A 24314-nucleotide genomic window follows, 5' to 3' on the forward strand; every position below is an offset into this window, starting at 1 on the left:
TTATAGTCCAACTCTCACATCCATACATGACTACTGGAAAAATTGTGCCGGTCACCATGTGCCTTTTTAAATCACCACTCTGGTATACCTTTGATGCTTCCCTGGTGGCTCAGACAGTAACGAGTCTGCCTGCAGTGCAGGGGATGTGGGTTTGATCCCTGGGTTGGGAAGATCCCAGAGAAGGGAATGGTAACCCACTCCAGTATTCTTGCCTGGAGAATTCCATGGACAGATGAGCCTGGCGGTCTATAATCTATGGGGTCACAAAGGGTTGGACCAACTGAGTGACTGAGCATGCACACACAAGCCCATCAAGCTCAAGCTTTTCACAAGTCACTTGCCGTTGCTATCCTTAACTTCCCAGAGGGAGGAGGAACTAGCACCTTAGAGCACTAGACCCCACTCCTTAAAGCCCATTCTGCCTCCCCCAGCTTGTCCTTCGTCCTGCAGTAGTGCAGATGTGCAGGGAGAAGCCTGCAGCTGCAGGGAGGCCTGCAGCCAGCCTAGGGCTAACTTTATCCTGCACCCCACCCCCAGGGGCGGTTAGTCATTGACCCAACCATGTTGGGTGCATTGAACACACTTTGGTAACTAGGCTTGTGATACATGATATGGTAGTTGGGGTAACACTACCCAGAATAACATTAAACCTCCAATCCTTGGGCTGTGCAAAAAGAAACATATTTCTGACTCATGTGAAAGCAAAAATGAATGTACCAGTTGGCGAGTAGCCTTCCATCTGGTCATTCAAAGATCCAGCTTCTTTCTCTCTGTGGATCCATCCTTTTCTCCAGTTTTGACTCCTTTGCCTTCAGACAGCCAATGAGGAAAGAGGACTGGAGGATCCTTGCATAGGAAGATTTTTATGAGTCATCACATCAGCTCACTTTCCATTAGCTACAACTCAGTTACCTAGCCATCACTAACTGCATGCAGCAGATGCTGGGGTATATAGAAAAAAGGGAAATAGGTTTGATGAAAAAATACGTGTGTGTTTCGTATGATGGGTTAAATCAAGGAATAGAGCCTCCATCTTTGGCATCAATCAGACTGTCATTCGAGAATACTGATTCCTTATGTAGCTACTCTGGGCATTGATTAGTCTTCTCCAAGAACCTTCATAATTCAAGGCTGAAATCAATTCCAGGATCTATTCTAAGGTGCGTACGTGCATGCATGCTAAGTTGTTTCAGTCATGTCCAACTCATTGCGATCCTATGGACTGTAGCCTGCCAAGCTTCTCTGTCCATGGGATCCTCCAGGCAAGAATACTGGAGTGGGTTGCCATGCCCTTCTCCTCTATTTTAAGGTATGAATGTTGTATTCCTCAAATTTTATGATGTAGCAAAACCTCACTTTCTCACTTTTAGGGAGAATTTCTCTCAGTAAAATATTCCTTCTAAAAATTAATTAATTAATTAACTAATTAAGCAAATAATAGGAAAAGTATTTTGAAAAGACTTTAGCAGGACATTTTAGGACAGTGGTTTCCAAAATTGGCTGAACATTATACTTACCTAGAAAACTTGCTTTCAGAGAAGGCAATGGCACCCCACTCCAGTACTCTTGCCTGGAAAATCCCATGGTCAGAGGAGCCTGGTGGGCTGCAGTCCATGGGGTCGCTAAGAGTCGGACATGACTGAGTGACTTCACTTTCAGTTTTCACTATCATGCATTGGAGAAGGAAATGGCAACCCACTCCAGTGTTCTTGCCTGGAGAATCCCAGGGACAGGGGAGCCTGGTGGGCTGCCATCTAGGGGGTCGCACAGAGTCAGACATGACTGAAGCGACTTAGCAGCAGCAGCAGAAAACTGGCTTTAATGCAGTCTTGGACCCCATGCACAGAGATTCTGATTCAGCAATCACCTACTGGACACAAGAATATTTTTTTTTAAGTTTCCTAAGAAATTGAGAGGGTCAACCACATTTGGAAAGTCACTGGCATAAAATGTCAGATCCAGCTGTCTTATGGACAAGAGAGGGAATCAAGTGACTGGAGAAGTGTCACTGGCTGTCACCTTGTCAGCAATTATGTACTAAGCCTCCATCGAGCACAGAGGATGGAAAGGGGTGTATGATGCAGCCTCTTGCTGGGTCACAGGAGCTGCTTTGGGGAACGTGGAGCATATACACTTAGAGGCCAACAGCAACACACAGAGCATTGTGCTGGGTCCGACAGAGGTGGCTGGTCTTCAGGTGGCTCAGTGACTTCCATGTGTCAGGGGAGCCATCATGGAGAAAATGGGCTTATTATATATATGCTGGACCTTGAGGACAATTTAGATCTTAGGGAAATGGGAAAGGGACAAGGGTATTCCGGAGACGACCATCAGGACAAGCAGAGGCTTAGAGTCAGGAATGTTTTATGCGGGTTCAAAAATTCTCAAGAGGATTCTATGTCAGAGAATTCTGAACAATCTCCCTGGAGAGGGTGGATAGAAGGTCACGTATTTTGGACTCCAGGCTGTGGGGTATAGGGAGCCATTGAACACAGAGATAAAATGGAGGATGGGAAACCAGAGTGTGGGGACTGTTGGAGGCTCTTTTGAGGGACCAGATATGAACTGCTGTGAGCCTCAGAGTGCAGCTTAGAGGAGGAGCTGGAGGAGGAGAGACCCCTCCTGCCACTGCCTACCAAATGGCACCATCGGCCAGGACAGGCTTGGGTCAGGCAGAAGAGCTGGAGAGTGTGGCTGAGATCTTAGCAATGCAGTGTGCAGCCAGGCATTGATACATACAAATCAAACATTCTTTGCAACAGTGGGAGGATCTGGCCTTGTTTCTTTCTCAGAAAACATCCCAGATCACTGGAGCAAGGAGTAGATTAGCAAGTCCAAGCTCTAAATCCTATTTCTAACACTGATTTACTGTGACATTTGAAAAAAGTTGTTGCTTTTGATTGCTAAGTTTCCACAACCAAGAGTGCAGAGCGGTGAGATAGATCCGGCCTGTGAGCCTGGTTTAAGAAGTAATCATTCAAAACAGCAGTAAGTGAACCACTTTAGAATAACAGGATGTTCTGATCTGCTCAAGATTTTCTTGGTAACATCCACAGCTTGGTTTACAAGTCAACAGAGGCATATGTTTTTCATAACTTAGTGCCTCTGAAAACACAGACGTGTATTCTCAGTCCCTTCTCTCCCCAGGCACAAAGTCTGAAATTGAAGAGACACCTGGGCTGCTGATATTTGAAGCAAAGCAGCTAGACTTCTGCCCTCATCCTACTCCTGAATGATTCTCCTGTCCCAGCTCTACCATTCTTTTCTAGGCACTCAGCTCTTCAAAGTCTTTCTTGATTCGCTCACTGCCCAGATTTGATGTTTTCTCAGGTTGTGAAGACTCTAGTTCTGTGGGGGGCAGAACCAGTAAGGACTTTAGAAATCTCATGGCCAGTGAATAATATGAATTAAAAATCTGTCCGTATTCTCTGAGGTCAAGATCCATGTCTTATGCACCACTATACTCCCAGCTCCAGACACAGTGCCTGACTCACAGGAGGTACTCAAGTAATCTTTGTTTGAAAGCAGAGGAGGAGAGGAGGAGATACATAATTTGTAATACTTCTCAGTATTACAGAGAGGTAATTACTCAGGAGGTACAGATTTTTAATAGAAAATAATATAAACAAGAAACAATGAACTAGACTCTCCCATACTAAAGAAAGGCGTCCACTATGAAAATACTATTCTCCAAGCTAGGCTTCAACAGTACGTGAACCGAGAACTTCCAGATGTTCAAGCTGGATTTAGAAAAGGCAGAGGAACCAGAGATAAATTGTCAACATCCATTGGATCATAGAAAAAGCAAGAGAATTTCAGAAAAAACATTTACTTCTGCTTCAATGACTATGCCAAAGCCTTTGACTGTGTGGATTACAGCAAGCTGTGGAAAATTCTGAAAGAGATGGGAACACCAGACTACCTTACCTGCCTCCTGGGAAATCTATATGCAGGTCAATAAGCAGCAGTTAGAACCAGGCATGGAACACTGGACTGGATCCAAATTGGGAAAGAGTATGTCAAGGCTGTATATTGTCACCTTACTTATTTAACTTACATGCAGAATACATCATGTGAAATGCCAGATTGGATGAAGCACAGGCTGGAATCAAGATTGCAGGGAGAAATATCAATAAACTCACATATGCAGATGACACCACCCTTATGGAAGAAAGTGAAAAGGAACTAAAAAGCCTCTTGATGAAAGTTAAGAGGAGAGTGAAAAAAAAAAAGGCTTAAAATTCAACATTCAAAAAACTAAGACCATGGCATCCAGTCCCATCACTTCATGGCAAATAGATGGGGAAACATTGGAAACAGTGACAGACTTTATTTTGGGGGGCTCCAAAATCACTACGGATAGTGACTGGCCATGAAATTAAAAGACGCTTGCTCCTTGGAAGAAAAGCTCTGAGAAACCTATGAGAGTTGGACCATAAAGAAAGCTGAACACCAAAGAATTGATGCTTTTGAAATGTGGTGTTGAAGAAGACACTTGAAAGTCCCTTGGACTGCAAGGAGATCCAACCAGTCCATCCTAAAGGAAATCAGTCCTGAATGTTCATTGGAAGGACTCATGCTGAAGCTGAAGCTCCAATACTTTGGCCACCTGATGTGAAGAACTGACTCATTGGAAAAGACCCTGATGCTGGGAAAGATTGAAGGCGAGAGGAGAAGGGGACAACAGAGGATGAGATGGTTGGATGGCATCACCAACTGAATGGGCATGAGTTTGGGTAAACTTCGGGAGTTGGTGACGGACAGGGAGGCCTGGCGTGCTGCAGTCCATGAGGTTGCAAAGAGTCGGACATGACTGAGTGGCTGAACTGATGAAAATACTCACATTACATACATTAAAAAAAAAAAAAAGATAGTACCTGACAAGTTTCAGTGACTTCCCCGGGGTCCCACCAAGTATACAATCCATTCTTTGTGTCACTCTAGCTTTTGAAACTCTACCTCCCCAAACAGAGAGCCAAGGCCACTTATTCACTCTCATGAAGATATTTGTATTGGGTGAAGGGAACCAGCAACCACCCTTCTCCTGGATCTCCTCTCCATGGTGGGCGGGGGATGGGGATTTGCCACCATCTCTAGCACCATCATCTAAGGCCTCAAGCCACAGGCCACACAGAAGCAGGAGTGGAGGATGAGGTCTGTGTTGGAAATGCCTGTGTGTCCTGACAAAGGTGAAGCAGGTATCCCAGGATTTCTGAAATGAGAGGGTATGGGTGCTTTCCAGCTCTGGATGGCCCTCCAAGCCCCCAGTGGCTCCAAGGGGCTGGTTGTACTTCACCAGTACTATGAAGGACCTATGTGCGTACTCAGTTACTCAGTCACATCTGACTCTTTGCCACCACATGGACTGTAGTCTGCCAGGCTTCTCTGTATATGGGATTTTCTAGGCAAGAATACTGGAGTGGGTTGCCATTTCCTACTTCAGGGATCTTCCCAACCCAGGGATTGAACCCGCATCTCCTGCACTGGGAAACAGATTCTTGACCACTGCGCCACCTGCAGTATGGAAGATGTAAGAGGATACATGAGATTAATGAATTTCGATGGTTCTGCAAGGGATGGCAAAAAAAAAAGTGATCTGGGAAGCAAGAGGCCCGAATTCCCATCTTCTCTCAGCCACTGTCTCCGTGTGTGACCTGGCAAGTCAGACGATGATCCCAGAGGTCCCTGCCCTTCCTTCATAAGCTCTATTCTTATGCTGGCATCCCAGAGATAATCTAGCCTCAGTAACTCAGAAGGGGACATCCAGCCCAAGAAGCTGGCTCTCTCTCAAGTGTCCACACACACACTCTCTCTCTCCCTCCCTCTCCCCCTGGGAAAATGCATTCATTCTCCTTCCTTGGGACACATGACACCCTCAAGCTCGTGGGGCAGGTATTTTTGTGCACAGGTACTTCCCCTGATGGGCCAGGGCTCCAGGAAGCAAGATCTCCCTTTCAGCTTTCTTCCTGAAAGCCTGGGGCCCAGAGAGAACTCGATACAAAGGACCCAGAATGAGAGAGTGGAAGAGCAAACCGGGAACCTGCTAGCGCAGGGCTGCTCCCCACCATGTGGTCTGGCAGAATATCCTTGTTCCTTTCTGATGGGTGGCATGCCAGAGCAAGTGTGGGAACCAGACCCGTAAGTGTCAGCCTCCAAAATGAGCAGAGACAGCCAGCACCTGGAAGGCTGGGGCCGAGAACGTTGAAGAGTCTGAGTGATTCTCCACGCTTGCACAGCCGAACTGAAAATTCATTTTCTCCCCTATTCCACTCCAGAGGGCTTCCTTGCAGAAGCCAGATTCACTGTGAAAGAGCTCTGTGGCCCTTATTAGCCCTGGAATTGCTCTGTATTGACTTCCCGCCCCCTGCCTCCCCTGCCAACCCTGTTCTTGGTTTCATTTTGCCCGGAGAGGAGACCAAGTCAGGAGATGGTAAATTACTCTGTGAGTGGGACCTTGTGAGGCAGAGGGATCCCCCAGTAATGACTCTGGCCTTGAATGTCCAGCCCAGCCCTACTCTCCTGTGCCAGAGCCAAAGATCCCTAGCATCAGGGCACAAGAGCCCAGCCCTAGCCACACTGATCCCGGCCAGGGCTGGTTCCAGGCCCCCAAGGCTGGCCATCAGCCCCTCCTCTTCCAGCAGTAACTGAAGTCAATTACACAGATAATAGGATGGGTGCAGAGGGCTTTGTCATCACATACGTTATTCTAATAGAAATGCATACAGTGGCCCAAGCTTTGTGACAGTCCATTTTAGAAGACTTTTGCCGAGCAAATCAAGTGCACAGTGAGAAACCGGAGAAGCATTTTTCCTCAGCAGCACTTCCCCTTCCTATCCTAAGCAGACAGAGCCCAGATGAGCCCCAGCTGCAGAGAGGGAGGTGGCGCGCTCTGCCTTGCAAGCACACTAAGTGCTCTACCGAGGAATCCAAGACGCTGTGCCATCCATTAAACTCCTGTTACCCAGCCCGGCCATTCTTTCTAGTCTCCCTGCGAAGCCTCCCTACTCCCTCAGTCCACATTCAGACACACACCTTTTTGTCAGCTACTTAGAATCATTAAGGGAACTTAATTAGGTTTCTCAGTCCCTCAGGCTGGCAGGGTAGCAAATAAGGCATTATATCCACTGTCCATTAACAATCTGATGCCTGAGCAGGATTGTGTGTTTTCTGAGCTCTGTGTGAGTTGCCTGTGCATCGCCCAGGCAGAGATTGGCCCCATACGTCTGGGAGGCAACCAGTACCAAGGCCGCCCCTCTAAACTTGGCCCTCTACCCCAACGGCCAACCTCCCAGAAACCCCCAACCCCTAGGTCGGTTTTCAACAGACCTCTCTGTTGAAAGCTAAGTAGGATGGAGTCAGGGGATGTGTTCTTTATGCAAAGCCAGGCTCCAACCAAGATCTTTAGCCAAACGTGTTTTAGCAACAAGCTCCAAACGCCACTGGCTGGAAAAATGGAAAAAGGCAGCATCATCCAGGCCATCAAAAGTGTCTTCTTTGGAGAAAGAGAAAGAGCTGAGCAGGTGTAAACCACGGAGGGGCAAGGAATGAGAGCCCCACTGTGGAGGGCTGGACAGAGGGTCTCAGCTGCCATGTTCTGAAATGACACAGGTCCATAAAAGAGCTGGAAAAGCTCCAGAGAGCTGCCTCTTCCTTCTCCCTGACCAGGGTGCCCATGGAGAGGGAAAGCAAGGCTCGGCCAGCCATGAGGCTCTGCTTCCTTTCCCCACACAGAGCAAAGGCTTTGGGGCAGCAGAGTGACCTGTGCACATGTTAGAACCACCCGGCCCCTACCATCTGGGCAGTAATGTGGCATGGACCTTGTTCACCTCAGACCCAGAGCAAGCTGCCTGGTATGTGCAAAACCCAAGAACCAAGACCTTGGCTGGCTGTGCAAAGTGATTTAGGGTCTGTACTTTGTGGTGGCTCAACAGTGAAGAGTAGTTAGACCAGAAAGACTCTGAGAGCCTTGAGGACTCCCACCATCTCCAGAAAGGAGAGCGAGCAGAGCCAGGAGCAGACTCTTCTTCACTTGTTGCTGTTTAGTCGCTAAGTCGTGTCCAACTCTTTGTGACCCCCTGGACTGCAGCACCCCAGGCTTCCCTGTCCTTCAGTATCTCCCGGAGTTTGCTCAAACTAGTGTCTGTCGAGTCAGTGATACCATCCAACCATCTCATCCTCTGTCGTCCCCTTCTCCTCCTGCCTTCAATCTTTCCCAGCATCAGGGTCAGTCGGCTCTTTGCATCAGGTGGCCAAAGTATTGGAGCTTCAGCAGCAGTCCTTCCAATGAATATTCAGAGTTGATTTCCTTTAGGATTGACTGGTTTGATCTCCTTGCTGTCTGAGGGACTCTCAAGAGTCTTCTTTGGGAAAGACACACAATCTGATGCCATCCAAAGTAGAGAAGCCTGAATCTGGGTGGCCCTGATGGCCATCTGATCTCTTGGCCAGTGCCCCCACCAGCAAGAAGCTCCCAGACTGGGTCTTCTGTCCTGTCCTGCCCCATCACCAGCATCCCCAGACCCCTTTCCCAGACTGTCTTGCTTCACCCCTGCCCTCCTTTGCTTCCCAGTGTGGCCCACGTTTGTCCCACCTCTCCCTTCCCTGCAGTTTCTGGAGTCTGGAGCATTGGGGAAGAACTGGCAGCATGGCCTCCTGGGTGGACAGAGGCAGCATCACATGTTTACATCTGATTCGGCATCTGATTGAGTCTTCCCTGATTGTTATGAGTGTTCCTGACTCAAAATATGTGCAATTCCCAGTGTCAATCAGACTCTTTTAAACAGCAGCTGCCACTGCTGTTGCCTTGCAGAGCACTTTAGAAACTCTTCTATTTAGAAACCGTTCGAGCACCAGCTTGCATCCTGCCATCCATGCTAAGAGGCCCAGGGGCTGGTTGAGAACTTTGCAGCTTTCAGTCACTCAGTCATAAGAAAGAAGGTAGGAGAGGGGCAGGGAGAGCAGAGGGGCAAGAGGAGACGTGCATTTAGGGCAAGGGCTCAATTAGGGGTAACAGGGATTCTGGCCCTCGCCCCCATGCTCCACAGGTACCGGATGTCACTTGCTGGGGCACCCAAGGCCCTCCCGGCAGGTATTCCCATGATGCAGCTCAACAGTGAAACCAGTGCCTGACCTGGCCCCTTGGCCTCTGGAGGTCAGACTAGGAGATGACAACCAGAGTGGAGAATTGGGAAGGTGGACAGAGGACCCCTTCCCCACCGCTGTGCGGGAGCATCAGGCAGCTTGGCCTCCCTGCTCTTCCACCTGGGAGCAGGGTTCTTTCTGGTCAGCCTCTCCAAGTAGAACGAAGTACCTGTTTTCCTGCTGCCTCAGAGCTGTGTCTCCTTCACCTCTGGAACTGCACTATTGGAGCACATGCTTGTCACTTGAGAATCCTGGGTCTGGCTCTGTCGGAGGGTTACACAGGCTCCAGTCCAGAGTCCATCTATACACCATGTCCTCTGGGGAGATCCAGGGAAACCATAGCTCTGACCTTGCCAAGACTCTTGGAGAAACCCGATGCAGGGGTATGAGACCTACGGGCCTCTCACTATCTTTTCCTCCTTCCACAGCCCTCACACCGGAGCTCGGGGGGCCCTCTCCTGCTCTGACCCACCCCCCGGTCCAGCTCTTCTCCTGGAGAACCCCTCCCCTCACTGCTCTCCATCCCCATGTCCGCATGTTTGAGTCCTTTGTTTCCTTCAGAACCAACCTGAGGACTACCTCCTCTGCGATGTGCTTGCATCCCCCCAGCCTGGTGGGATGCCTCCTTCCTCTGAGCTCTCAGGGCACCTTACCTGCAGCTCTCGTGTGGTATTCACCTCCTTCTAACTGATTCTACACCCGTGGTCTCTCCACTGGGAGAGAACTTGAAGGCAGCATTCCTGTCTGATTTCTTTTAAAATCCCTTAGAGATCTAAAGTAGGACCCAGTGGATAGACATGAGAGGTCTATGTGAAATGAAAATCCTTTCAGTGGGTGCTTTTCAAGGCCGTAATGAAAGATGCCTCTCAAGGGCAAGTGCCAGTTGCCAACAGCCGACCGGGCAAATCAGGTGGGTTCATGTGCTGCCCACACCTCATGCACAGTCATCCAGCCCAGGGGTCCCAGAATAGGCTTTGGGGGTCCTCCACCGGGCATGTGTCTTTCTACACTCAGCCAACCACCAACCCTCTTCACATATCTATCCTAATGGGGCTTGTGACCCCATCATGGGCAGTGTGGCCTGAGGGCACTGTAGCGTTGGCCGTGAGTACAACAGACTCGGTCATTTCCTCTTTAGAACTGACCAGATTGAGACCATCTAAGTGTGACTTTCAAATAAGAAGGACTGTTGGTGAGTGAGCAGATTCCACCTGACAGGTGAAGGCATAGATGGAGTTACTGTGTACAAATGCATATTTAGATAGAAGTTTGCCTTTGATTTCAAGTCTTTCTCCCACCAGAGACAGTAATTCTTCTCTGACCCCAGCGTCTGACCCTTCTGCATGTGGAGAAGAGGTCATCTGCTCATGGGCACAAGGGCGGGGGGCTTCTACCCCTGTGGCCATTCACTCACTGACTGACTACTCTGCTTTAAATCTCTATAGATTTGCCTACTTTAAATGTTTCATATAAATGGAAAAATGTACATGAATAGGGTCATGAGGTCTTTAATTACTGTCTGGCTTCTTAAACATATTATGAAGCTTTTGAGATCCATCTGTTTTGTAGCCTATAACTATGTGCTCAGTCACTCCAGTTGTGTCCGACTCTGAGATTCCAGGCACTGTAGCCCCCCAGGCTCTTCTGTCCATGGACTTCTCCAGGCAAGAATACCAGAGTGAGTTGCCATGCCCTCCTCCAGGGGATCTTCCTGACTCAGGGATTGAACCCACGTCTTCTGCATCTCCGGTATTGCAGGCAGATTCTCTATGACTGAGCCACCGAGAAAGCCCCACCTAGAACGACACCCAGTCCTTTATATCAGGGATAGTATTCCATTGTATGTCGTTCATCCAGTCACCAACCGATGGGCACTGGTTGTCTCTCTTGATATTTTAATATCCACACCAGAGGCCATGCATGTTTCTGCAGGTCCTCTAGGACTGACCTTCTGAAAGGTGGGAGAGTTTTTTAAGTTCTGAGGAAATTCACTTTACAGCAGGTCAGGCCTGGCTGACTGAAGTCTTCCAGGAGGATGACTTCCAAGGAAACAAATGAATGAAAGGTATTTTCCATTTATCAGACTCTATAGCCTCCCCTGGCCACAGTCCCAGAATCTGACCCTCCGAGGCTGTGAAAGAAATGGAAAGAAGCAGTATCTCGTGAGTTTACTGTTAACACTTACAGTCCACTCTATACTGCTTACAAACACCCCCAAAGATCATAGTCAAATCACTTAATATTTAGCAATCAGTCAGGCACTGCACAGACCAACCCCAGTTATCTCTGATGCTGAACAAGCCCCAGGTGTCTAGAGACCCCGCTCTGTGTGAGGAGTTAACCCTTCAGTTGCTGGATAATGAGGAATCGGGGGGGGGAGGGGCAGGGGCAGATCAGGCTACCTGAGGTAACCAACAAGCGCAGGACACATGGGGGACAGAGGCCCTTCTCAGTGGGCACAGAAGCATCTTAGTAGCTTAATAATGGCTTCAGCTCTGCCTGTGAGTACCAGAAGATAGAGAGCCCAGCCCTCCCATCCACCCTGTCCACACAGAAAGCACAACAAGTCTCCTCAGACTATCGGGGAGTCCTGGTCTCAGGCCCCAAGCCCCACATTTCATTAACCTGTGGAGCAGTCCCTCAGAGAGGGACGTGCTCTTTCCTGGAAAAGTAGGGAGACACTTACAGCTCCCCATCACCGCCTCCCTGGGATTAGGCGAGCTGGGTCTTCACAATTAAATTGGGCAGGATGTTGAATCCTAAGATGCGACACAGCCCCGTCGTCCCTCACGTGTTTTCTTGACACACGTACAGGTTCTGGCTACAGATTGTCGCGTGGTGGGGACAAGGATCCAGAGCCGTGGTGGCCTTCGACAATATCTCCATCAGCCTGGACTGCTACCTCACCAGTGAGCGCTCCCTGTCCCTGGCACTTGTCCGCCAACCCAGACTATCCCAGCTGCACCGTCCCTCCTCAACCCAAGCCCTGGTCTCTCCCACCTTCCCTGGGGTGTACTCCTCCCTGTCCCTTAAGCCAAACCTCCCTTAACTCAGCCCATGGTCTCTTCTCTACTCTACAGTCAGTGGGGAGGACAAGATTCCACAGAACACAGCACCCAAGTCAAGAAATCTGTTTGAGAGAAACCTGAACAGTGAGCTGAAACCCTGGGTGAACCCATCGAAAGAAACCCCCATCTTTGACCCTACAGGTAAGAGTTCAATTCACATATCTGAGGGAAGTAATTTTTTGTTGCAAAAAGTAGAAAAAAATATATATGCTGTGATTGGGGTGGGGAGTTGCGTTTAAAGAATAAAATTGTCAACCTTTAGGAAGAACATCACTTACACCCTGGTTAGTGGGCTCCAAGAGGAAGCTGTTTCTCTGGGGAAATAAAGTTTCTGGAAGTTGTGCAAAGGAGCAACTGTCCTCCATGCTGGGGAAATACCCAGGCCCCAACACAAAAGGGAGAAGCAAGCTGGTGTCTGTTTCTCAACTCAGTCCTTCGAAAGCACTCCACACTTACTGGACACAGCAAGCTTTCCACTGATTTCTCCTCATAGAGAGGGTTGGGCCCAAGGTCAAGGATATCTGTTGCACAAAGGCAGACTAGCTCATCAGTGGTGAAACCCCCAAAGCTTCAGGTTCAATGAATTTCCCCAAAGCTTGGCTCCCCTTTGAAGCTGTTCAATTCAGCCTCCCATGGGCTGGAAGACCTCTCATGGGCCCTTGCTGCCTCAAACACAGGGGTCTTCAGCATCTGGCCCTAAACCATGGATGTGACTTCTCAGCTGTTCTGTACCAGGAGGAAGTCTCTTGGAATGAGTCTCCAAACCCAGTATGAGGTTGGTCAGAGATTACTAGATCTGTGAGAAGATTATTAGAAGATTATTAGATCAGCCCCAGAGAAGCTGATGAAGGCCACCCGGCCTGACACTAGCAGGTCGAGGGGATCACCCAGGGGGTGCTGGTGCACGGAGGTATGAGGCTCCATCCAGCATGAGTAACCCGGAGAGGCAGGGGTACAGCCACAGTCCACCCATACTCTCTTTCCTGTAAAAGGTAATTCTGTATTAAGATAGCAAGAGATAAATGATAGTCTCTAATTTCTACTTTTAATGTGAAATCTTTGAGTGCAAAGTACAGAAAAAGAAAGTAAAGGCTATGTCTTTTCGCTAAATTCACTGACCCTCAACTTATTAAACAAATATTATTAGCTTTGCTTTGTCTTTGAAGAAAGAAACCCTTTCCCTTCCTCCCCCTAAAATGCTGTCCCAGGATTAACCCTCATCCCTTCCATTTCCCACCGGATCTAATCCAGCCGCAAAACCAGAGGAAAGAGTTTGCTGCTTTTCCCATCACCTTCCCTCTTTCCTCCCTTCACCTGAGCTAGAACCTCAAAAAATCTTGTCTTTTTTTTTCATGCAACAGGGAACCTAGTCTCCTAAACCATGATCTCTACTTCCCCCTCTGCCCTGTGGTTTGCAAAAACATCTAACATGATGGGGGCAGCTTTCTATTAATCATTAAACACCCTCCCCATCCCTCATCCCAGCAACTCACCTCCATAGCCCTTGGTTAACCACTGCCTCCCTGTGATAAATATAGGACATGCCCAGCAAACATGACTGCGAGCCCCACTTCTCGTCACCACCAGCCCTGATTACATAGCAGGGGCTCCAGAAACACTTATTGATTGACTGTAGGCGATTGATGCTTGAGCACAATCCTCCAACGTCAGCAGTGGCTTCCTTGCAGCCAGCATTTAGGAGGCAGCCAGCATTTAGGAGGCAGCCATCCACCCTGCCTGACTCCCAGGTTTATTGCCATGTAACTCCCACTGGCCCTAAAAGGCTGATCAATAACGGTCTGTCCAGTGCCCACTCAGACTAATGAAATCTCGCAGCGGCTCAAAAGTGGCAGTGCCCCACCACCACCTCCAAATAAAATTAGGAGAAAGTGGATGCCTGAGAGGGTGGAGATGCCCAGGGCTGGAACACAACCTTCCTCGGCTGCCTGACCCCAGCCTCAGGGCAGGAATGTCAACAAGTGGCTGTGGGTCGGTGTTCTGTCTCTAGACCCCTTCCAGGGTGACCCCAACTCAAAAGGAAGAGGACCCTGAGGCAAACACGTTCCCAAGCAGCCTTAGTAGCCTCCTCAGGCAGGTTTTAGAGAACTGAACGGAGCCTGTGCTTCCCCAGGAGCCCACTGCCACACCAGAGAGCAACTCAGGTGAGCGAGGAGCTGAGGCAGGCTCCTGATACCCCTTCCCAGCTGTGCTCCTGTAGCAGGAGGCATCTCCCCATCTGATGGGCCTGCCGGGGTGAGGGTGTCTGTCTTCATCTGGAGGATTAATGAGGGGAGAGGGAGCAGGGCCTCCTTTCCCCATCTTCTGTATGACAAGGTCCACTGAACCCTTTGGCGTGGCACTTAGCCAGGACCCAGCTTCATGGTCAGGGAAAACAGGCCACCCCCTGGGTTCATGCACAGGCCCACCCTCTTGGCTTTCATCTAACCTCCCCTCCCAACACAGTTCTTGCACACGTCCTCTGTGGGAAGTCCAGGCTGAAGAGGCAGAGGGAAAGGTCAGTGTATATGTGATTTTGGTGAAAGGGGGTATATGCAATTGGGCACACATTTCTGTAGGTCACTGCTAGGCTCGTGAAGGTTACTGGTAGCCACAAAGAGTAGATGTCACCATGAAAGATTTTAGTGCTTTTTTTAGATGTGATGAAATGCAAGAACTGGGCTCATAAAATCTTCTCCTGAAAATACCTAACTGTCTGATGGCCTGTCCTGCCACCTTTTCCAGAGCACAGTGTCTCATTCTTGATCTCCACCCTGAACTCCTTTCAGGGACTGTTAAAGGTCAGCAGTTGCAGCAGCTAGTGATGTGATCCTTGTAGAGGTAGATGGCAAGTGCCAATCTGTAGATAACAAGCTTAACCTAACTCAGAGTTTCTACCCAGGGAGGGACTCTGGAGAGAAAGTGGAGGCTGAGGCTGGGGGGAAAGAAAAAGAAAGAACAATCAGTGAGTATGATTGCCTCTGGGCTGGGGGGCTCCCGTGCACTGACTCCTCTAGCCCTCACTCCAGCCCAGGGCCTGCTGCTGTTGTTAACACTGCAGGGGTAAGGGAGGTGATAGGGACGAACATAAGCATTCCACACAGCTGGTGGGAAAATGAGCCAGAATGTGGCCCTGAAGTCTGCATCCTTCAGCCAACTGAACTACTTCGGGTATCCAACTCCCTCTCAGAGATCAACACTCTACATGGAAAAGAGCTGGGAGAGCGTCCCAGACAAGAGGCCCTGTATGATCAGTAAACAAAGCAGCTCCCAGCCATCCCTGTAAAGGACGGAGGAGGCTGGATAATAAGATTTTCTCCCCAAAGTTCAGCACTGTCAGTTTCTGCTCGACTGGAACAGAGGTGGCTGGTGGCATTTCAACTCTCCTTCTGGCAGGCATTAGAGCAGCTCCTGGAAACGCAAAGGCCAGTCGGGTCTTCCAAAAACCATCACTCACAAAGCTCCCAAATTTCTAAACACACCTCACACCCCCCAAGCCAGCCCTTCCCTCTGATGAGGGCCTAACTCTCTGGGTCTGGGGGTTTCCTCTCCCCCAGCCCATGGGGCAGAGCTGAACCACTGGAGCATCCAGGCAGGAAAGAGCCTGTCCAGGTGCTTCATGGAACCTTCTCAGAAGCTTCTGAGTCACTTCAGCTAATCAGATGGAGAAACTGGGAGAGAAAATGCAGCAAGTATTAAGGCTGGGAAATTACATTTGTCAGCTTTGCACATAAAATTACACTATCCAAACGGTTTGGATAATGCGATCGTGGGTGCAGAACTCTTCTCTTCCTCTCTCTCTCTCTGCCTACTCCCCACCCGGCAGTAATGATCATTAGGGGTGAAGAGGTGCAGGCAGGCTCTGTCACCTTCTCTCTTTCTCTCTCCAAGCCCAGATAAGGACAGGCAGGATCCCCACCCACCCCCGACCCTGGGCCTGAGGACCCTGCCTCAGCTTTCTAACCTCTCTCTCCTCCTGTGAGCTTACATGTTACGTAGGAGGGCAGGATGGAATCATCTCAGTTTATATGAGAACCAGCCCAACCCACAATTATCCATAACTCGCAGAATCCTGGCTTCAAGCCAAAGTCTTGCCTCTGAGTTGGCTGGTGACAGTTGGTTTACTGTTTTCTGAGTACACATCTCTTGCCAAAGGTGGTGGAGGGAGGGATGGCAATTTAAAAGGAGTGGAAAAGAGCACTGGACCAGGAGTCAGAACCCCCAGCTGGCCTCCACTTGCTGGCCTCCACTGTGCTCCTGGGGCAGGGCTCACCTCTCCCTGGCCTTCTGTCCCCTCATCTGATGGCTGATGCCTGTCAGCAAAGCCCCAAGTAACAGCTGGTGTTTGCAGGGCCAACACAAGCACAAGCAAAGGCTAAAAATCTGCTGCATTTAAAAGACAGGGTTAAAGTAGACTGTCTCCAGGCCCCTCGTCATCCCCAGCTCTGTGGTTCTGCGGGCTGAAGGGACAGAGTATGAGTGAGCCAGAGCTCACTAACCCATGGCACTGCTAACGTGCCCAGAAGTGAGGGTGACAGGCTGTCCACACACACACTCCTATGACTCAAGGACAGATGCCAATTCCAATGAGAAAGTTTTATGTGTTTCACATAAATTGATTGGGTCTATTTCTGCTAAACGCATTATCCATTCACCACAGAACAACTATTAGAGTTAATAGAATTTGTAGCTAGAGCCATTATGCTCCAAGCAAGCCCTTCTGGGGATGACAGCATTATTGGAAGGCAGGCCTCACAGGGCCCGCCTCCCTCACTCAGAACTGTCTTCTCACTCACTGGGGGTCTTTGTTTCCATCAGAGCCTTCCACACCCTAGCCCTGCGGGCCCAGTAAAGAACACCTATCTAATCCGGTTCCAGAAAATCCTGTTGTCTTGTCACCTGTGAGCACTGCCGACAACCTTGTGCCAGGCTGAAGGCAGAGATGAAGCTGGAACCCCTGTGTTAACTGTGGCTCTTTACTGTGTACCAGTTTTGAAGGCAGGAGGCCCCCAGAGAACTGGGAGGGAGGCAACAAGTAAGGGTAGAAGCCCACTCACTCCAGGGGGACCCCGGATTAGACTCCTGGTCTCATTGCATCGTTAATGGAAAATAACCGGTGACCATCTGGAGTGCACGAACATAGAAGCGAGCAGGCCAGCTGTCGGGGACCTAGATCCAGCCCAGGGTTCATCCAGGTGTGTTCTCACATCATCTGTTTCATTCACCTGGCAGGGTGAGGGGGGACCCACGAGTGCTCCTGATTAAAATGCAGATTCCTGGGCCCAGCAGACCTGTAAAATCATCATGTCTGAGGATGAAAGGAAAAACATTGCCTTTTTAACAAATTCACAAGCAAATCCTGGTTTAAAACAGAGTTTAGGAGCCCCAGACCACAGCCTGACATCCTCGATACAGATAGGCGTGTACCTGGAGATGGGGAGGAGGCGGGCTCAGAGCCACACAGCCTGCTCCGAGGGTTTAGTTCTCAGGCAGCAAAGGCCTTGCCTCCTGTGTCTCCTCTTCACACAGCAATAATAAGCACGATCCCTGAGCACCGCAGGGTGCTGGAAGTATGCAGGACTCTTTCATATGCATTGTCTCATTTGCTTGTATGATGATGTTATCCCCCACTGATAGTTGAGGAGTATGATGTCCGCAAAGAGGAAGTAACTTGCCCTAAGTTATACCAGTTGTGTAAAAGGCTAAAGAATGTTTCTTTAAAATCACGTGAAAAATAAAGTTTCCTAAGCCAGATAACATTCGGAAGGGCAAAGTTTCCTTAAAGAAACTTTAAAAGGAATCCCACTGTTGCGTGGGTCTTCTGGAGGAATGGCTCTTCTCTGAAACACCCTGAACTGAAAATGTCAGTTTTTGTTTAAACAGAACATAGAGGCATCTTCACTAACACGCACAACAGTGCAGCAGGCGTGCAATGCATTCCCACACGTGTAAGAAAGCTGACCGTTGCAGCTAACTGGCGTCTTTCCGCGCACCCCAGCCTTCATGGGTGCACACGAAAGGTGCTTCTGTCACACTCGTTCGGTTGGAGGGAGCACCTCTTTGAGAGTTGGGCAGATTCTGTAGATATAATCCTTGGAACCCCTTCGGTCACTGGCCGTCTTCCTGCTCAGCTGGCCTGCTGTTAAGCCATGTGCTGCGAGTTCTCTCATTCACTAATTTTAGATTATCACCTATTTATAGCCTGCTGTGATGACGCAGGAATCAGGAGCCCTAACAAGACCCATGGGTCCTAGTCACTGCAGCAGCTTCAGCGCCCTTCCTGTTAGGCTGTCATGCTTCATTTGGGCACAGACTCCCTTCCCCGGGAGCCAGCATGGCCATGCTCCAGGGAGGCAGGTGGCGTGGAACTGACTCGGGACTCGGGACTCATGGTCCCTGCTCCTCAAGTCCCTCCCAGAGCAGTCAGCATCCCCAGGAGGTGGCCGACACCAAGGCCCAGGGGCTGCTTGGTGGCTAAAGGAGAGGCAGCACTTCCGCAGGGACCTCGTGATGGTGGAGGGGGGCACCAAAGCCTGGAAGAGAGGCTGAGCTCCCTCCCTGGGCAGCGGAGTCTCATGGGTTTGCAGACGCCCCCTTTCCTCTGCATACCTGTGTCTCCAGCTACTAAGTACGCTTGGGGTCACTTATATGATCCCTACAGCCTCTCCCCTCACCCAGTCCCCCAGGATAGATTTCACTATTCAGTTCCCAACTCTGCCACTTACTCAAAGCCATTCCCTTCTCCTTCCTGTGCCTTTGTTTCCTCACATTAAAAAATGGAGCTTATGTTCTTCGGGTTTCCATCGCACAGGTCTGATGAAAGGTTCACATGAGTGAATCGGTGTCAGGGGCTTAGAGAGGTGCTTGACCCAAAGTTCACTGCATGAGCCGTCGTGATTTTCCCATTCTAAAACTCAGGAGACATAATCAGAAGGGTTATGCCGCCTGCCCTACCAGTCAACTGCAGAGCCAGGGTTCCCACTAAGTCAGCTCACCCCAAAGTTGTCAGCTTCCATGCACATTAGGAACAATCCCAAATACCACGCAGCTGCTGACCACGGTTAGGGAGATGCTCTTGCTACATCCAGATTGGCTACATCCATCTTCTCTTTCCACTTCTCTTGCATTTCCACTCAGAGATGCAACTGAGTGTACAACACAGAAGACATCATTGCTTTCTAGTTAATGTGTTCACAGAGCCCTGAATCTCAGTCCCAGGGGAAAAACAAAAAAAAAAAGTCACACGAAGCTGAGTTTAATTTAACAAGTCTGTATTGATGCCTGCTCTGTATCAAGCCCCTTGCTGGGTGCCTCGGGGCCTGCAGCTGGGAACAATCCAAAGTGCCTCTCATGGAAAATACACCACCCAGAGCTGGGCCCACGTAAGCCTGACAGGAAGCCACTGCTACCCCAACACACGGAGTCTCCAGGTCCCTTTCCAGCATCCTTCTTGAGCACAGCTAGTAATCAGACTGGTCCCCCAAGCCCTAGCTCTGACTTTATTCTGCCCTGTGGTGCCAAGGTATCTATCCAAGATTGGAGCGTTGCCAATTATGCTGAACTGAGCATTATTTTTGAAGAGAAATCCAGTGTCAGTTGAGAAAGCAACGAATCAGTAGTGGATTCATAACTTCGCAATAACCTTCCGACCCTGGGCCCCACTGGAAAAATAGTGCAGCAGCATCCAGCTCTGACAGACTCAACAACGCCTCAGGAACCTCCAGTCTAACGTGATGTGCTGGTTGGCATTATAGCGAAGCTGCAGACAAAATGCCTTCACACCATGCTGCGGCCCTTTTAGCAACAGAGAGGACCCATTGCCTTTCTCTCTCTTCTTGGCTGGCCTGAGAAAACATGTTGTTTTTTCCCATTTGTTTCAGTGAAAGGTTACATAAATGGGAGACAATAAATGATCCGGGAACTCTGATTTCAGCACGCCTTAGCATCGTTTAGCTCCAAGACCAGCAGGACGCAAAGGCCCCTCCATCAGTGCAGGTGCATTAAGCACTTGTTATTTGGGAAGCCCACTTTTAATTACCATCCTTCCTTCAGACTTGCTGGTTCTGCCTGCAAAACAACCCCACGTCCCCTCAGAGCCTATTCAGCTCTTTGCTTTTTGCAGCAAAGCTTCAATGATCCTGGACAGAACGACTTTTTTTTAATTTGTTTGGGCACAGAACTGAACAGAGAAACTATGATAGGAATGCCTGAAATGCTAATGCTAGGTCCCAAAAGTCAGCTCCTCTTTGCCTGCCCCTCCATTGCCAAGAAGTGGGATCACCTTAGGCTTCACTGATTCAGGGAAGAGAGAGAGAGCACAGAGAAGAACTCAGCCCAGCCAGGGTCCTCCAAGCTGGGTGCTCACAGAAAAGAGGAGGCCAGAGAAAGCACTGGCTTCTGGGGAGGATTTTGGGTTATGCAGATAGTTATCTATTGCTCTGTATCAAATTACCATAGACACAGTGGCTTAAAACAACACATATTTATTATATCAGTTTCTGTGGGTCAGGAAACCAGGTACAGCTTAGCTGGGTCCTCTGCTTCATAGTTTCTCATAAAGTTCTGTAAGGTGTTCACCAGGGCTGGGGTCTCATCTGAAAGCTCAACTAGGGAAAGAATTATTCCCAAGTTCATGTGGTTGTTAGTAGTTCCTGGAGAAGCTGTTGATGAGAGAGAGAAAGAGAGACAGAGAGAGTATAGGGAGTCTGCCAGCAAGATGGAAGTTACAATCTTATGTCACATAGTCATGGAAATAATATCCCATCACCTTTGCCATATTCTTTTGGTTAGAAGCAACTCAAAAGTCTTGCCTGTACTCAAAGGGAAGGGATTATGCGAGGCTGTGGCCACCAGGAGGTAGAGATCATTCAGCCCCCCTAACAGCCTACCTGCAGGGGCTTTTGTATGTGGGATAGCAACCAGTCACCAGGAAGCCTTGAGAGTTCATTGTGGATTCTGATGGGCCAAAATCTCGGCAGCAATCTTAAGCCTCTCTGGTCAATATTCCATCAGTTCAGTTCAGTTCAGTTCAGTCGCTCAGTCGTGTCCGACTCTTTGCGACCCCATGAATCGCAGCACGCACTCAAATACCACAAAGTACCTACTGAGTGCCAGTCCATGGCCAGATGGAAAATGAATCAGAAAGAATCCTAGAGAACGTGGTTCCAGCTAGGGGACTTCAGGAGAGTCAAATATTCTCAGCCCCAGTGTTTTCTTTATCCCTAAAGTAGGAATAATAATTACCTGCCATGGTTCTTTCTCAGAGCTGGCTACTGTGGTGAGCCAATGAGATCATTTGCTCTGAAAGGTATAAAAGAATATACTAATATAAAGTGTGTGATATTGTTTTTAACATTATCAAACTACATTACAGAAAAGATTGGGCCAATTCACTTCTCCTTCATAGATTGCCTTCTGTACATTTTCAGTTCATTTATAATCCTCCTTCTCCACCTGTGAGCTGTGCAGTCTTTTATTTATACATAAATATATATTCTAGGCATATTTTTCCTTTTTTTTTTGCAAAACTTTCAAATACATTTTAATTTTTGACCTCTTAGAACCAACCGTGTTCAGGGAAAAGGGGGACAGCATTTGGCATGTGGGATCCTTTTGTTCAATCAGTTCCTCCAACCCAGTTGATCGTCAATTTGTAGATGAAATCCTCACACTCTACTTCGGGGAAACATGTAACTTGAGTGAAGACATAGAAGAATGCCTCCAGAAGACCCAATCCTTAATACAAATTGAAAGAGGGTTTCTAGTCTTTCAAAGCTTGTCAGAGTCCCAGAAATAATGGGGACTCCAGAACTTTCTCCAGGACAGCTTTCTAAGCCAATCCAGGTGGTTGGGTCTGAAAGGCCTGATTTGTTTTTTATAGCGAATATTGACAGTGACTTCGTAATAATGTAATAACATATTTTATTCATTTAATTTTTATTTATTATTAGTGACTGACAGAATAATCCAATTCTGGAATTAAGGCTCATTAGTAAGGAAAATAAGGCACAGCTTGGGCTTGTCCAGCAATACAATTGAAAGTCAGAAGAGCTCCCTGAAAAAGAGAAGCACTTCTTTTCCTTCACCCAGATTTCTGACTTGGATCCTACTAACTAATTCACTCAGTCTATCAGCCAATCAGCTCCATCAACCATGGAGCCAGGGGTACGTCCATACTGCTAAAGAGCAGGATTTGAGCATTTCCTTAGAGACTCACTTAAGCCCACTTAAGCCTCAGAACCAAACCCATAGTGTGTAACCTCCATTTGAGTGAGTCCACAGCACCCATCTCAATATCCAATACTTTATTAACACAGCTCTGGCCTGACGCCAACTCGGGAAATAACCAAATTAGCCCAGAGACCTCCCTTAACTTAATTTTTACAGTGCTGCTTTCAGGATAGTGTTTTTCCTGTGACGTTTCTTCTCTCACGGGTTACTCACTTTCCCTCAGGGAACAGAGGGTGGCTGAGAACACAAGCAGCCTCACAGGAGCCATTAAAAACTGCCTCAGATGGCTGGGTGTCAGAGCAGTTTAGGGTAATCCAGTCCTGAGACCCGCTTTTATCTCAACAGCCCAGACTCGCTGCCCTGTTGATGGGGAGCTGGCTCATTCCAAGGTTCTTCATGAAAGGATGTCTGCTCCCAGCAGAGAGGGATATGGGCCTCTGATCTGTGCTCCCCAGGAGACCTCAGCTTCTGCAGGCATCCTGCCCATCCAGAGGGACTGCTTGAGGCCCCTAGGAGACAAGGATGTAAAAGTGAAAACAGATCATTCGTGAGCATGTCTAGGCAGAGCTGCTGTTATTATTACCACTGTTACCCACTCCTAACTTCTCATCATCAAAACAGAATAAGAGAGAAATGACCAGGAAGCAATGCATGAACAAACAAGGGGTGTGTGTGTGTGTGTGTGTGTGTGTGTGTGTGTGTGTGTAGATGCAAAATAGTTCAGTGTGAGAAACAAGCTAGAACGTGGAAAATTGATCAAATGAAAAAAATGTTGTAAAAAGAATAAATGTGATGGTCTACTTTTCTCTATCATCACAAGCCAGTTGTTAAACTTTTCTGCCTGGTTGACCATCTTATGAGATAAAAGTTACAGTTCTTCCCCATTCCCTATCTACTGCTCTAACATGTTTTAAAGACATTAAACAAACTGGAGAGTGGGAGTGACCCATAAGTGTACTGTAATTCAATACATTGAAATAGAGGGCCAAAGATCCCCAGCTCTGTTGGTGAAAAATCACAACAACATTCTTTTATCTGAGGTTAGCAGATTCTTCTAGTACCTTCCACCATCCACCAAATATAAGTATCAAATGTGAATACATTCCAAAACCCTGAAATAAAGATTTTGTGCATTTAGCTGCCCCTCAGTCTAATGCACAGAGATTCTCTGTGCTTTCTCACACCCTCACCCAACACTAGATACCAAATAAGACTAATCATAGAACATCCTGAAGTCCTAAGAAAGTAAACCTGATAATAAAGACAGTGAGTTAATAGAAAATATTTATGTCTGCAGTCATTTAGTAAAGGGTCAAATAGCCCCTATCAACTTAAGTCCAAATGGCACTATCGTGAAGAAGTTAAATTATACTCAGTAGGCTGTATCAAAAAAAAAAAAAAAAAAGGCAGAATATGATGCAACAGTAAGTTATAGACCACAGTCACTGGGGATATCCCCGAGATGAAATCTGAAAAAAAAAAACAAAACCCTGCAGTTCCAGAGTAGAAATAAAGGTGAGGAGCCTGACCAGAGAGATGTCAAGTGATTCCTAAATTTAAAAACAATTTAAGCATCCTGGAATGATGCACAGCACCATTGGTGGTAACAGCATAGTTGTTTTTTTTTTAACCTCTCTGAATCTCTATGCAAAAATTGAGCAAACGTATATCAAAACTGAAAACCCATGGATGTTTACAGCAAAAAATTTTTGGTAAGGTAGTCCCTTCCAACTCCCAAATACAAGGGAGTGAGGACAAAGCAACATAAAGTGTATGAGTAACTAGAGAATATTCTAATTCCATTATCACTTTTGTTCTTGAGAAGCAAGATTTGCAGTGTGGAAAAATAAATACAGATGTAATATAGAAGAGATTAAA

At 48.2% G+C, this 24314-nt stretch overlaps 1 protein-coding gene across 1 annotated transcript in view; it reads left to right on the forward strand.

The window, feature by feature from the left end:
• ALK (ALK receptor tyrosine kinase) overlaps positions 1 to 24314 on the forward strand; it is a 734875-nt gene that overhangs the window by 646845 nt on the left and 63716 nt on the right. Inside the window, exons 10-11 of the mRNA XM_040225696.1 lie at positions 11956 to 12050; positions 12222 to 12350. Of these exons, the coding sequence (XP_040081630.1) occupies positions 11956 to 12050; positions 12222 to 12350 (224 nt within the window). The remainder of the gene's footprint in view (positions 1 to 11955; positions 12051 to 12221; positions 12351 to 24314) is intronic.

The sequence above is a fragment of the Oryx dammah genome, unplaced genomic scaffold, assembly GCF_014754425.2.
Source record: "Oryx dammah isolate SB20612 unplaced genomic scaffold, SCBI_Odam_1.1 HiC_scaffold_25, whole genome shotgun sequence".
NCBI lineage: Eukaryota > Metazoa > Chordata > Mammalia > Artiodactyla > Bovidae > Oryx > Oryx dammah.